The 15849-nt window shown below is 36.9% G+C and overlaps 1 protein-coding gene across 3 annotated transcripts in view; it reads right to left on the reverse strand.

Annotated features, from left to right (window-relative positions):
• BZW2 (basic leucine zipper and W2 domains 2) overlaps positions 1-15849 on the reverse strand; it is a 51123-nt gene that overhangs the window by 26389 nt on the left and 8885 nt on the right. For 2 of the 3 annotated variants that reach the window (XM_032483898.1, XM_032483897.1), the window contains exons 2-3: positions 8100-8164; positions 873-1049 (exon numbers count right to left, since the gene is read on the reverse strand). In XM_032483898.1, coding sequence (XP_032339789.1) covers positions 873-1049; positions 8100-8157 — 235 coding nt within the window. In that variant the 5' untranslated portion in view covers positions 8158-8164. Of the gene's footprint in view, positions 1-872; positions 1050-8099; positions 8165-11141; positions 11214-15849 lie in introns of those variants that run through there. The other variant, XM_006191635.3, reaches the window with a different exon arrangement.

Consider the following 15849-nt stretch of genomic DNA (forward strand, 5'->3'; position numbering starts at 1 on the left):
TCACTGGCCTAGAGGATCTACCACTTCTAGTGATTTAAGGGTACCACAGGAACTAGTTATGAAAACTTAAGTTCTAAGAATAACTATGAGAAGAAAGATGGGTGGTTAGAACACCTAATAAACATTTAGATCAACATACCATGCCATTTAATTCATATTCTGAAGCCTTCTTCCCTGATGTCCCTGCTCTATAACTTAGTTACAAAGCAGTTTTTATTTTGCTTTTTACTTATTGTTAATAATTTCCAAACTTCTACCTTTGATCCTTTTAGGTTCATACTCACAATTACAAAGATTTTATTTTAAAAACTAGATTTAAAAATATTTCTTAGACATTTTATTATTTATGGATGAAATGTCATTTAACAAAATGCTGGGGGTTCTTTCTAAATTGGTTGACACAGTTACATCTCCCTGCATCAAAAAAAAAAAAAAAAAAAAGTGGAGTTCAAAAGAAAGGTTCTATGACAATTGGGGTTTAATTAAATATACTGGAAGGATTTAGGTGACAGACACAAAGTTATACTTTACTGCAGAAATTACACCTTCTATTGTGTCCACTCCAGAAACATTTAAAGATCAGGGACATGCGGGAAAGTTGGCTTTTAGCTAAAACCAAGTGGCCAACTGTGCTGTATGTCAACCAAAGTCCTCAATACTATGCCTCTCTTAACCAACAATCATTTCACAGCCACATTAATGCCATTCCAAACTGTAACCTAGGTAAAAGTTGTAGAGACTCCTATTTCTATTTTTTTTAATCAACTCTCATAATAAATGTAGGCTTATAAAAATTCTATCTCATAAAGAAATATTTCAACAGAACCAGAAAGTCCATATATGACGAGAAGATGCTCTAACACATGGTTTACCAAGCATACTGCCGGCCACCAGGATGTCGAAGAGCGTGTCTGCATAGCGACGATAATCTAATCTTGAGCCTGTTGAGTCCAGAAACTTGGCTACAGCTTCAAGGTCATCACCAGCTTCATTAAGCCCCTGGACAAGTGTATCCCTGAAGACTGTGGGTTCGAATTTCTCTTTTTCATCTAAAATAAATAAATTACACAATTATTCCTTTACTTATACGCCACATTCCCAAATGCAAACATACATTTCCTTTGTTCACTGTTCTTCGATAGTATGATCATTTAAGAGTTGAAGGGAAATTTCCTACTAGATTTCTATGTTCTGAAACCCCTGGTTTAAATATTTATGCAAGCAATTCATATCTGTTTAAAAGGGCCACAAAAATATGTTCACTCTGTCTAATACATAAAAGATCAATGACTAGTCATTTGTGTCACTTACAGGGTAGGCCAATGTAATCTACTAACCCTAACCATCTGAGAAAAAAATAAAGTATAATGTCAAAACTTAAAATTTTGTTTCACCAGTGATATAAGAGGAAATGATCCAAGGAGAATCAAAAAGAAGGGAGAATATATAAATGAACAAAATAAAGATGGGGAGGGAGGAATAAAGAGGGACATCTCTTTTTAAATTTTTTGAGATACAATTAACATATAACATTATATTAGTTTAAGTATACAACATAATGTGATTCAATATTTGTCTGTATTGCAAAATGGTCACCACAGTAAGTGTAGTCGACGTCTACCATGACACATATTTATAATTTTTTTCTTGTGATGAGAGCTTTTAAAATCTTTCTTAGCAACTTTCAAATATGCAATACAGTATACCCAGATCATGAATAAAGTTAAAATCATATACTGTTGAAAAAAAAAGTGAAGATGACCCACTAGAGGTCAGATGAAGCATAAGAAAAATGACTAGATTAAGGGGAAAGAATCTAAGATTCAGTTCAAAGCTCTTTACCTTTTTCACCCGTTAAGGAAAATGAATCAGGATGTGAGGAGAGAAGGACAAACGATGAACCCAAAACAAACAAAAAAAAACAACTATCATAAATATCTTTAGAGAAGTGGTATAAGAGAGGTAAGTATTGCAACTGCAAAAAAGAAAGAGCAGCAGGAGAGAATGCTATAGAAACAAGGAGTTCCTAGAAATGAAAAATGTGACAGAAAAACTTAAAAACTCCATAGAAGATTCGAAAAAGAAAGCTGAGAAACTAGGAAAGAAGTCAAAGACCTATAAAATAGGAGCAAAAAGAGAAGAAAAAGGGCAGACCAGTCAGATGCCTACAAAAGTGTAATAAAAAGAAAATTTTAAAAAGGGAAGGAAATGACTTTAAAATTTCAAGAAAATTTTACAGAATTAAAAGACGTGAGCTTCCCAGCAAAGGACTGTCTGAGGATCCAGCACAAGGGCTGAAAGTGGATGAACAACAAGGGGCCTTCACATTGTGAAATCCCAGAGCGCGGGGAATAAAGCAACCATCTGAAGTTTCAGGCGCAAAAAACCAAATCACATATAAACCCTCAGGAAACAGAAGGACACTGAATTGCTCAACAGAAATACCAGAAGCTACAAGATATTACTTCAGAATTCCGAGGGAAAACAATTTTCAATCTAGAATTCCAGTGTTCAGTCAAACGACTGATTCAACATAAGAGCAGAATAAACATATTGTTTGAGACTCTCAAGGCCTCAAAAGTTACAGTTTCTCATATACTCTTTTCAAAAGTGATTGAAACAGACACTCCATCAAAATGAGAGAATAACTCATGATTTTGTGAACTTACTAAGTCATGAGGTCCCAGGAAAAACAGGAAAAAAAAAAACCTAAGAGACAGACAGACAACAGTAGCCTTCAGATCGCAGTGAAGGAGCATTTCGAGCATTTCAAGCATTTCAAGTTAACAGCTGTACAGCTGGCCCAGAGAACAAACCTACTGGGAGAAGGTATTTTAATACAAGGCTATGGTATGATACTCGATATATGGTCAGAAGTCCTCAATATAATATCACTGTTAGAATTCCTAATGTGTTTGTATTCAGAGATTCACCTAACAAAGGGAAAGGTTAGGGCAGACTAGTTTTAAGGTACAGAAAACTAATCCAAAAAAAAAAAAAAAAAAAATCAAACATTAAATCCACAGATAAAATGGTGTTTAGGAAAAAAAATCAAATAAACAGTTCAGCTGTGAACAGTATGTGCAAAATCATAACAATACAAACCCTAAATAGGGGTCTTGCTAAAACTGTGATATAATGAAAGGACAGAGAAGGGTAAGAGGTTTGCCGGTGGTGGGGCAATGGAGAGCCTCATTCTCATCGTCCACGGCAGGAAGTGCATGTACAATACCTCCAGCAGGAAAATCCAGAAATAGCCATATAGGAATGTTATTTGGCGACACGGATGCAAATGCCGAAAGAAGAAGTTAAAGAGTAGAAAGAGTTCTGTTGGGGAAGAGACTTGCTCTTGTTATAACATGTCTTGCAGAACTGTTTGACTGTTTAAACCATGTGCGTGCATAACTTGAATACAATTAAAAATGATATTTAAAAACCAGACAGCACCTATCTGATTTGTACAGATTGCCTATTCATGGTGGTCCTAGAAGGGATGGGTTGCAAGGGGTTAACGTCACAGCCTCAGAACCAGAGGAGACTGGCATCCCCAGTACCAGTCAGAGTCATGCAGCAGAAGACACCACGAAGACAGATGGAAATGAACTTGAACCCTATTTGCTACGAACCAGAGATAAAAGTCCTTTTGATGCCAAAAGCAAAACATTACGCAGCCAAGAACATGCAAATGTTGACTGCGGGAAAAACATAATTCGGGTCTTGTTGTGTGGAGGGTGAGGAAGAGAATGGGAACTCTAGAGGAAGAGATTCCCAGGCGAGGGAGGAGTGGGTAACTGTGCCCCGTGGGACAAACTCACTGGCAAACAGAGGAAGTCTCCTTCCCTACTCAGGGTCTAGCCAAAGGGGAACTCTCCTCCCACCTTGAGAAAAAATTCCCTTTCCTTTAATATGAAAACATGAGAAGTAAAAAGACCACAAGCTGTTTATTAAGCCTTGTGACCAGCTTCCAAAATTTACTGAGGCCATTCCACAATGGCGCCCCAACGTGCTTGGATGATGACACAGGTGGTAAAAAAAAAAGACTCTGGTGATTTGAAAATTATAAATTCAAGGCACTGGAAAATATGAGTTGGTAAATAAGGGAAAATCCAGACTAAATTACCAATTCACACAGAGGGCTTTGTTTTGGATGTAAGAGACAACTGAAAAACTTTCGTTTGTAAAAAGGCCTTCATCCTCCAGTTATAGTTTTCCAAAAGAAAAAAAAAATAGTAGCAAATCCATAAAGATTTGCTAAGAAAGAAGAAGAGTAAAAGGAGGAAGATAGCATATCATAGCCAGAGATATTTCAACAGTGAGTAATAACGCATTAGGTCAAAATGACCATGCATAGCTTGGGAATCTGAAAAAGTCATGTTGGTTGGCGAAGTTTACTAATTCTTTTGCAGGCTGAAAAACAAAGCTCCCACCTGCTAAGATAAGTGTCCATCTAGAGGAATACATAATTCCTGTACAGGAAAATGGCAAGAACATTAATGGAGGTTTGGGAAAATAAGATACTATTTTACCCAAAGGTTCTTTTTCATCTGAAACAACAAACAGTATATATGATTTGTATCTTATCTGAGGACAATGTGGCAGAAATACTAAGAAAATCCTAACAAAAATATGCCTTTACTTTCTTGAGTTTCCATTTGCCAGGTCAAACCTCCCTTGAAGTGGCAAGTGCACAATTAGGGTCTCAAATTTATTCTGTGTTGGTGAATCACAAGTATGACACTGGAGTTAGTCATAATCACTCTTGCACTGACATAAAGAAACAGGCCTATTTCTGACACTCAGGTATGCCTGTAGATTGCTTTCTTTAAGAAGTATGGCAACTGGTTAATACAGCATTTGTTCAACCTGTTAATTAAATGATCATTCACATAACCTACATCTCGTTCTGAAGGTCACTAAGGCGCAGCAAGTGAATAAGAACTATCAGGGGTTTTCTAACTATGCACAGAGATTTACGTGTATATTTCAACATTGAAAGATTTACTTGATTAGTTATGAAGACTACTAATTATAAATCTAGGAGTGATTTGAAATCACCAATACAGATCTAAAGTCTCAGGAAGAAACCTGAGTACATGGTCACTCTGAATGCAGTTTGGTCATTTTTTTCCTCTCTTCTTTTTTCACTATTTTTAATCCAATTTTTCTACAAAATTTACAGAGAGGCCAGTCCAATTATTAAATATTCCATTTAGCTAAGCATAACCATAGCTCAGGGGAGAAGGATTCATCCTTTCAGATACCAACAAGTCAGATTAGAAAACACAACTTCTTTGGAGAAAATATCATAAATAAGATGTGCATATTTCATAAAGGATAAGAGATTCTGAATGAAGTTCTGTACTATGTGTCCTACCATAATGTTCAATTTTGATGTTAAGCAAGAAGAAATAGATTTTAATACTAACTTGGCACAGAAGCGCATTAGCTTTGATAGGAAATAGTTTCAAACTGCAGACAGATCTTCAGAAGACAGCCTATCTAAATGACCTTGAAGTGTCCTCAGCAGGCTTTTTTTCTCAGTCCTACAAAACTGCCAACCATATATCTGCAGTCAGCCCCAATATAAGAGTAAAAGAAAAACCGAAGCACAACAAATTGTCAGGAAGCAATTCACTACTATGAAAAGCAAAACAACCCAGGTTGACTCCATTTTTTTTCCCCCAGTCAGCAGTTTGGCACAAAATGGCTCAAGTGCTGCTCTAATCCTCTACAGACCTGAGTTATATAAATCTAGATCAACTGACAAATGATATGTAACATATTTCTGGGCAGCTCCCTTTGAGTCCTCCCATAGCCATAAGACGCAGGCACAATCTTGCCCACCGAATGAATGAGAGGCAAACCAGTTCAGCATCAGAGGAAACCTTTCCAGTTCCAAACTAAAGACTGACCGCAAGGGCCAGTTTACTCGTTGAATCGTGTCTGTGGTTGTGCAATACATCCTTGGACCAGCTCCTGGCTCTTGAGCTCAGCTACCGTGAATCAGCGTCACACTAATAAAGATGACTAAGCTGGAGATCCAGGTCTGAGATTAACACGTCCCCTTGGCCGGCAGGCGGGGGCAAACCTTTCTTCACCTCACCGTCAGTCATACATTAAATGTTATCACATTACTAGGAGCAACAATACCTTCACTCTAATTAGGTTTCTGATTCAGTCCTTTTGCAATCATCCACGTCATTTATTTTTTCCAGACGGCTTTAAACAATGAGACAAAGAATACACGCTGGTTGGAACACCTTGTATTGATATCTACTTCCAGATTTCAGCAGGGAACTGTAGTGACGGGCACAGTTTATAAAAGGACTAAATATAAGGAGGTGGTTCAGGTTATATTTAGCTTATGAGGATGTCAAAGATGCAAAAAAAATTGTTTAAAAAGAATAGCAGAAGACAGAAATACTGCACAAAACAACCATTGCTTTGGTTTTTAAAATCATTTTTAATTTTCATTTTTTAGTGGGAATGTAAGGCTTTGTGGCAGGCAGCATTTATAGTTAAATTTAGCCTTACTGCTTACCTAGTGACACTTGCTATCTTTTCTAATACAAATGATCTATTGTATTGAGAGTTCTTTTCTTTCTACACGACCATTCTCACCACTTAAGGGCATTGCAAGAAAAAGTCAGTTGCAGGCACCGCCTCAATGCTGGAGATGCCAAACGCATATGACTTGGCTTATCACTTCAACAATTGAGCATTCCATGACCACTACAGGGCATTACGCTTCATAATCAGCAATGAGGCCTTCAGAAAGACATTTAATCATCCTTTATCTTTACACTGGATTCTTCCTTAAATGTTGTTCAGCCACTCTCCTCAGTGTTGGTCAACATAAAAATTTCACACTGTTTCCTGTTTTAAAAAGCATCCCTGTCAAGTTTTGGCTCAACTATTCTTAAATCCAAGAGGATTTCTACTTAGTTATGCAAAACTGATTAAATATTTTAAAAAATTAAAATTCTTTACACAGAAAGGACGGTAGGATGAACATAACATAAAAAGAAGTCACCTGCACATATAGAAATTGTACCCCTATCATCACACTGGGTATACCACTACTCTCCCCACAACAAAAGACACTTGAAAATATCCTGAGTCTTAAAGATATTTATGGTGGTAAATTTAATTTGACTTCCTAAATTCTAAAAAGGTTAAAACTCTTCAATACCTCTTTCCCTAATTTATTCTTCTCTTAGTTTTACCGTCTTGGCTATGAACATTTTCTTAAAAACACAAAGCAAAAACCAAATGCAGACGCTATGTCAAAAACTGTAAAATTTATCAGTTGCCTTTACAGCCTCACACGAGAGTCAGGTAAACTGAACAGATACAATGCTCTTCATTTTGTAGACAAAGACACAAAGCTCAGACCAATTGAATGACTTGTCCAAAATCAAACACCTAAGAAACCGGCAGTTTTGAGGCTTGAATGCAGAACTTCAGACTTTACAGCCAGAGCTCAGAGACAGGAATTAGTGACGTTAGGCGGAAACAAGGATAATTCTAATCCTTTTCTGTGGGATTAAGAAACCTCAGCTAAAATTGCAGTCGGGAGAGGCCTGTAAGGGGAGCTCTCACACTCTGCCATGCATCATCAATTGCTCTAAACTGGAAGAGCCTACATCTCTTGTGTCTCCAACATAAAGGCAATGCCTGCTTCACTGCCCAGTAGGAAGAAGAAAACTTCTCTACACCCAACCACCCTAGCCTATCAGAGCCTAGCCTATCAGCCCATTAGAGACTGTACCAGCCCAACCAATGACAAGCCTACCTACTTTGGACCCCCAGCCTCCTCCAAGTACTCTTGGGTTATTACAGATCCCCTCATCTGCCCCTTTTCCCTATAATAGCGACTTCCCCTTCTCCTTCTCTGATTTGCCCACGCTCCCCCATAGTTTGCATATCCTGAATTGCAATTCCTCTGGGCTATTCCTGAATAAACTTGCTTTTGCTAATAAAATAACTTGGCTACAGTGTTGTTAAAGTTGACATTCTCTAGTCTTATATTATGGTTAGAACTTTAAACGTGCACCCTCATCCCCGCCACACACACACAAACACACGGCACAACCTACCCCTTTTCCGAGTTTTGAACCGCTGGCCTGTTAGCACTGGCTTCTGATGCTTATTCATAAAATTTCTGAAAACAAAGAAAAAAAAGATTATCCAATTCAAATAAATAACTCATATAAACATATATAGTAATAAGCATATGTTCAGCCTCACCCATACTGAATATACTTTAAAAAATGAAAGTATTTTAACTACTGAACTAGCAAAACGCTTAAAGTTTAATAATATCAAGTGTTGAAAAAAGACACAAGAAAAATAACTAACCACAGACATAAACTTTGGTATAGAGGATAAACTCCACGCAATACTTTTGGGAAGCATTTGGTGAACATCTATAAACATTTACATGTGCATAACCTGTGGTTCAGCAATCCCTATTCTACAGCGATACCCACACAAGTATGCAAATATATGCGTGTGTATAAAAGAATTTAGTTGCAACATTGTCGGATGCATAAAAAAAAATGAAAGTTGAACACCCATAAAACCATCTCTGGTTCAGTAAGTTATAATAAGCCATCAAATGGAACTACGAAGCTTTACAAAATAAATTAGATACAAATGTACTACATTTCTGGCCCTGGCTTCCTCTCTGATTATGTTTCCTACACACATCTACCTCTCTTCCCGTCACTTACTGCCCCAACCACACTGCCCTCATGTTATTTCCAAGAATGCTAAGTTCTTCTGGGAAGGCTCTTTCCTAAGCCATTCATGTGGCTTTACTCTCTGCACTCACTCAAATGCCTCCTTTTCAGAGGCCTTTCCTGATCATCCTGACTAATGAGGCTGCACCTCTCTCCCTCCCTCTTTTTCTCTCTCTCTCTCTCCCTCTCCCCTTATCCAGCTGTATTTCTCTCCATAGTCCTTAGCAGCACCTGAATTTTATTATTATGTTTGCCACAGTCTATTCCCCCCATAAGAGTGTAACCCCCATGTGGGTAAGGATTTGGTAGGTTTTACTCAATACTTTATCTTTAGCACCTAGAACAATACTGAGTAGAGAATAAGCCTTTAAAAAATAATTGTCAAAGTAAACTGCTGCACTGATAAGCAAAAATGTTCAAGGCATACTGTTAACGGAAAAAAGCAAGTTGAATGAAGGAGTGTAAAGCATAATTTTTTCGGTTAAAAAGGGGTACATATTAACATTTGCTTTTCCAGGTAAGAAACACTTCAGAAAGATAAGAAATTGTTAGTGGGTTTCTCAGTTGTTTACATCAGAGGATGAGAGTTTGGGTATTTTAAATTCTTCTACTGGATTTCATATATGCTTTAAAATATCATCAATTATCTCTTTAAAAAAGTGAAAAATCTGCTCTACAAGACCTTTTACAAATTGAGAATAGCCTTGTCAGCATAAATATTCTAATCTGAAAGTATGTCTAGATTGCCTAAATTATGAAGACAGAACAATTAAGATAATGTCAAGCAAATTATGACCTTTCAAAGATTTTTAAAACTGATTTGAAACGTCTAGATTTTCTCCATTAATTACCCCATTAAACAATTAAGAAAACTTGCAATAGTCCAGTAAACTACTGAATTATATCTCAAAATTTAAGAGAAATCCTTAAGAATATGAAAAAATTATTATTCAGTGTAAGTGCCAAAAAACTTCCTTCCCACCCCATGAGAGGAGAAACCTCTATCTTCATATGGAAAGCAATCTGTTTATCACTGAAAACTTTAATCACAATTTTTAAAGTGAAGCTCATTAAAAATAAAGTAACAAAGCCAAAAAGTAATTTATTTTATGGTTTAAGTAGAGAGAATTTTTATCAATCCTACAAAGGAAAGTGAACTAACTATATTGTGCTTTGAGATATAATGATGACTAAGCCAGATTCTGTGCCCTCGAGAAGCAGAGCCCAGCAGAAGAATACCAAACATTTAGAGCACGATGTGATAGGTACACAACAGGACACACCCAGACCGAGGCTGAGAGGTGACAGACTGCAGCGTGTGTATGGGGCAGCAGCTACATACTCAAATAGCTACAAATGTAATAAACTTCATGAAATCTCATTTCATTTGACAGATGTTGGAAATAGAGTTTCTAATGCATTATTTATACCCACTGTAAAACTCTTTCATTCAGAATTTTCACCGTTGGCATCCTCAACAGATTCACTCTAGATCAGCAAACATTTCATTGGGGCACAACTAAACGAATACACATGCGCATTGTCTTGTGTTAGCAAAGAAAAATACCTGTTAAAGATTATGGGTCTCGTACGGAGATACAAAACCAAAACTAGAGCCCGAGTAGCCTGGAACTTCTCTGGGAAGCACACACGCAAGGCAGGAGTTACCCTCTGCCAAAGATTTTTCATTTTAGAATTAAAAAATATTTTTAAAGTGTGAGCCCTCTCTAAAAGACTTATTTTAGGGTCTAGAATATAAACACATAGAATTCCCTCATTAACTCTACCTTTACACTTTGTTTCTATTTTCCTGCCAATGGAGAATTACCCCCAAACACAGCTTACCTATGAGAGAATTATTTTATTTAAAAATATCACTTATAAGTGGAATCTTAAAAAAAAAATACATATGAACTTATTAACAAAACAAAAACAGAAACAAACTTACGTTGGGGGGAAGGGGGTGGGAAGGGATAAATTGGGAGTTCAAGATTTGCAGATACTATTATATATAAAATAGATAAACAAGTTTATACTGTATAGCACAGGGAACTATATTCAATCTTACAGTAACTTATTATGAAAAAGAATATGAAAACGAATATATGTATATATATGTATGACTGAAACATTATGCTGTGCACCAGAAATTGACACATTGTAAACTGACTATACCTTAATTAAAAAAACAATTCTTAGCTCTGTTTATACTTTCTTCAGACCTAAACCCAAAAGTTTATTTCTTCATAGCCCAGTTATGTGGGCTTATTTTACACAACCTCAACATATTTGATGTGGAAAATAACATAAGAACAGGTGAACATGAAAAAAGTATGCAAAGATGTTGATGTACACAACACCAAAAATAAAAACAAACAAACAAACACAGAGACTCACCTACTGGTATTGAAAGACTAAATGAAGATATTCTGTGCACCAAAAGTCTCTACCGTTTAGCTGTTACTATTTAGAGCAGAGGCTTGGCTTCCCTCTAAATTTAGCTCTGGGTGCTACATTATAATCTGCTCCAGTGAGGGTCAGCCTTTATAAGGCACTCACTGGAGCCCTGGCCGAAGAAGAGCAAGGGCACTTTGAATAAGAAACTGTGCTGGCTTAAACCTGGGAAAGGAGCGAAGAAAGAGTAACAAAGAAAGTCCTATGAGGCCAGTGCCAAAGGCTTACTTTTACCACATTGCATTACAATTTACAAGTTGAAACCAACTAAGTAAACATCATGATGTTGTGGCTTCCATTCAAAAAACTATAACCCAAACACTCACAGACAAAATAAGCTCCTGTCCCACCAAAATGGAAAAGCTCCTTAGTTCAAAACAGTATTAAAAATAAAATAGTATGTAAAATGGTAAGACAAAATGATTTAAGTATTTCACATGTCATCTAGGAGACTAAACTTCTTGGCTATTTTATGAGATGAAAGAAGACCATAAAGATACTAAAATGATCCAATCAATTAGAAACCAAGTGTTCTATGAATGAAATAAATGTGTTTGAATCAATTTATATTTAAGTCTGAATGGAAAGGTTTAACTGAAAGCTTTTTAGATCTAACGTGTTATGTACATTTCACCCCACTTCACTTTATTAATCTTCTAACTTCCCTCATGCCCTTTTCACATTCCATCCCTTACTGCCAGCCTGACTCTGGGCCCCAGTGTGACGATGGGCCAGCAGCACAGAAGGGTCTCACAGCCACTGTGTGCTAATTCTGCCCCTTGCCCTGCCTACCTTGAGTAGACTGACACCTGCATGCTGTCTTGCCTAGTACTGGTCTTTAATTCTCTCCATTTTGTAAAGTGTCTGATCTATCAGAGAAGCACTTACCTTCTAGTTGCTCCTCCTGGGGGATGACTGTTGACAGGATGATAAGTAGTCTTATAGAAGGCATTTTATACTACTAATTAATGCCATGCACATAATAACTATGCTAGCCAAACAACCTCAACATTATGAGTATGTATACTCTGAACTGGGGTCATAATCTTTTTCTACAAGCAGACAGAAAGAAAGTATTTCAGACTCAGTGAGCCACACAGTTTCTGCTCCAACTCCTCATTTCTGCTGTTATAGCCTGAAAGCAGCCATAGACAATATGTAAATAAGTGGCCATGGCTGTATTCCAATAAAACTTTATTTACAAAACAAATGGTGGGTCAGAATGGACCCCCAAGTTGGAGTTTGCCAACACCCATTCTAGACAGGTGTATCTAACAGAACTGCCTGTGATGGTGGAAATGTTTGTATCTGTACCATCTAACCTAGCTACTAGACATATGTGGCTATTGGGCACTTGGAGTGTAGCTAGTGTGACTGAGGAACTAAATGCCTAATTTCATTTAATTTTCATTAATTAAAATTAAAATTGAAATACCCAACATACCGGTGGCTATCATGTTGGGCAACCCAGTTGGAAAGCATTCCTTGTGACCCAACACACCATAGGGAAGAAGACTTCTAATTCTAAGATGATAAAAATTATACGGCAACAATGTTACCCCCAAGTATAAAGTGCGTCATTAAGATACAATAACACCAGCACACAAAACTCAAAATATAATGGAGCCATTTCACCACAACATTCTCAGGAAGGATGTACTCTGTGTTTAGGGACAAGTTTCAAGAATTACCTTTTATTCTATATTCCAAATGGGTGAAATAATTTACCACAAAAAGAACTAAAAACTGCCCATAATTATAAGCTATTCTCCTTTCTATTAAAGCTAAAACTGCAAGACCAAATATCATAAAATCCCGTACAAAAAAGTCATATCCAGGAATCATCTGGGTTGATAACATTGTAGCATCATTCTCTCGAAAGAAAAACAAAACAATCAAATTGCTCTCTGAAAGTTTAAATTATGAACACTCTAAGCAATAAGCTAAATTTATACCTATAATAACACTATACAATTCTGTTGTTCAGAATAACACTAGCTTGTTCAGTGTCCTTATCATGATTCAGTACCAGCCTCTCTGGAATCCAGATCACCCAGCATCTACAAGCTTCATTATATCTCCTAGCAAATTCTATGTAAGCTTTAGTATTTATAATAATTGAAAAAAAAAAAGACATTAAAAATATAAGATAACAAATAGCCTACCTATAAAAGAAAAATGTTTCTAATTCAAATATTTCTTTAATACAAAAATATCACTGTTACATTCACATCCCTTTCATTCTTATAATTAATGATATAAAAGAATAAAAAAACTCTCTTTAAAAAGCACAAAATTTAATAATAGTTCTCTCCTCAAACTTTTACAACTATAGTTCCCAGCCAGGGTCATTAATGGTGGAAACTTAAATTGTGCTAAGCAACTACCTTATAAGGAAAGAATGAGCAAAGCCCAAAGGAAGTATATTGTGAAAAAAAGTGCACTTAGAGTTAACTTTGATCACCTAAATCTTCCTTAAGACATAAAGGCATCATGATAAAATTTCATTATAAAATTTACAAAATTGTTTCACTTCTTAATTTATCTGAATAATTAATCTTTCTGAATAATCTATCTGAATACTTAATCTTTCTGAATACTGATTTTTGCTTCCCTTTCAATTAAAAATAGAAATATACCAGAAATTACACTTTAAGTATCAATGTACAACCCCTTCATTGAAATGAATTAAGACAATTAATTATATGTCACTTATTTCATCTCAATGAAGTTATTTTCAAAAACTTTCAAGAGGCATAAATTAACTCCTACTTTCACTCTACTTATCACTTCAAGCCATCTACTGAGTGTAATCTCTAAGAAGTCCCTAGGGCAAGCACATTTCCTTCTCTTCGGCTTTCCCCAGATGGCATCTCCCCCGATCCTTCCCTCTCTGACACTGACCAGGCTCACCCAGCTTCCCAGAGGGTCTGATTTTGCTGACATCACTCTCATGTCCCAACGCTTCAGAAAACAGAAACCCACATTCACTTACACACATTGTGGCATACTTTTACTTTCAGAAGACTCATCCTTCAAATATTTTGGACATTTTAATGTCTTAAAATCTCTGTTCTAGATAAGCTAAGACTCGTAGAATTTTTGTCTACAGGACAACAGGATGGCGATAACTGCATATTTACAACATTTCAAGTTTTAAATTTTGGGAATTTAGAAGAAATCATCATTTCTTAAAACAGAGAAATAGTCAAGGATTCAGTATCTAGCTGTGGTTCAAATGTATTTATTAATTTATCGAGTATTTGGGGGGTGCTCGTTACGAGTCAGACATTGTACTACGGCAGAGGTCTCACTCCAGGGTTAATTTTGTTCCCCAAGGGACATCTGGCAATGTCTGGAGATGTTTCTAAATGTCATTCAGGGAAGAGGGGGCAGCTACTGGCATTTAGCAGGTAGAGGCCAGGGATGCTGCTGAACTATCTACAATGCTGGAAGAGAGCCCCTACAACAAAGGGTTAGCTGGTCCAAAATTCCAATAGCGTAAAGGTTGGAAAACCCTGCACTAAAGAGGAAGTAAAGGTAAGCAAAGTCAGAGATGGGCTTTGCTCTCAAGAATTGCAATTGTGCACACAGGTCTAAACATATCAGGGCAGCAACCAGGCAGATGTTTCCTTGAATGACTTGTTTCTGTTTGACAAACAATAATATAATTTTAGAGGAAAAAAAAAATTTATCACCCAGTAGCTCTGGTGGGGGCTGATGACAATGGGAGAGGCTATCTATGTATGAGGGTAGAGAGTGTATGGGAAATCTCTGGACACTTCTCTTAATTTTGCTGTGAAACTAAAACTGCTCTAAAATAATTATGTTAAAAAAAATCAGCAGGGAGGGGTGTCAAATGCCAGAGAGCAAGTTCAGTTGATTAAAGCTAATTGTGTGTCAAATCCAAAACTGATGGGAGTGTTCATGACTATTAAGTACACATGGGAATTTAGAAGAAGATAAGTTATTATGGCAAGGGGGATTGAAGTCTGTTCCTCTCTTCTCAGCATTTTAATCAAGGAGGAGAAGGACACAGAATCTTCTGGAAAAAAATAACACCCTAGATTGGTAACCAGTGGGAGAATTTTGCTTTGGAGCAATTGCTTAAAAAAACATGCTAATGGACCTTCAGGAAGTTCCGAGGTGATGGTGGGCAGGAGTCCAAATGTTTCCTCACTTATGAGTTCTCTCACCCAAGCCACTCCTGCCCTCATCCTCCCAAGAGGGGACCTGCCCAAGCCTGTCCAGCAGATGAAGCTTTATTTGAAGGGTTGCACATACTCACAAAGTTACGTACCATACACAGGCCTATTTCACAACGAGGAGAGCATGAACTGGACAGAAATGTCCAAGCCCAGCCCAGTTTAATGGGACACAGCACACTGATGATATGAGACTGTATTCCTTGGTACACTTTTATAGCAGTGGATTGCACAGGTGAGAGGGGGCGAGAGAGAGAGAGGAAGACTAGCAGAGAATTACAAATTCTCAAGTCTACTTTTTAAAAAGACTTAAACATTTAAAGAATCACTCATTTTTATTAATTTGCCAAACACACATCTAGTACTAGTCAACAGGGATTTGTGGGGACCAGTCAGACAAGATGCATGGTACTCACTTTCCAGCAGATGGAAGTGTGACCCAAGCA

This window comes from Camelus ferus, chromosome 7 (assembly GCF_009834535.1).
Source record: "Camelus ferus isolate YT-003-E chromosome 7, BCGSAC_Cfer_1.0, whole genome shotgun sequence".
In the NCBI taxonomy this organism is placed as follows: domain Eukaryota; kingdom Metazoa; phylum Chordata; class Mammalia; order Artiodactyla; family Camelidae; genus Camelus; species Camelus ferus.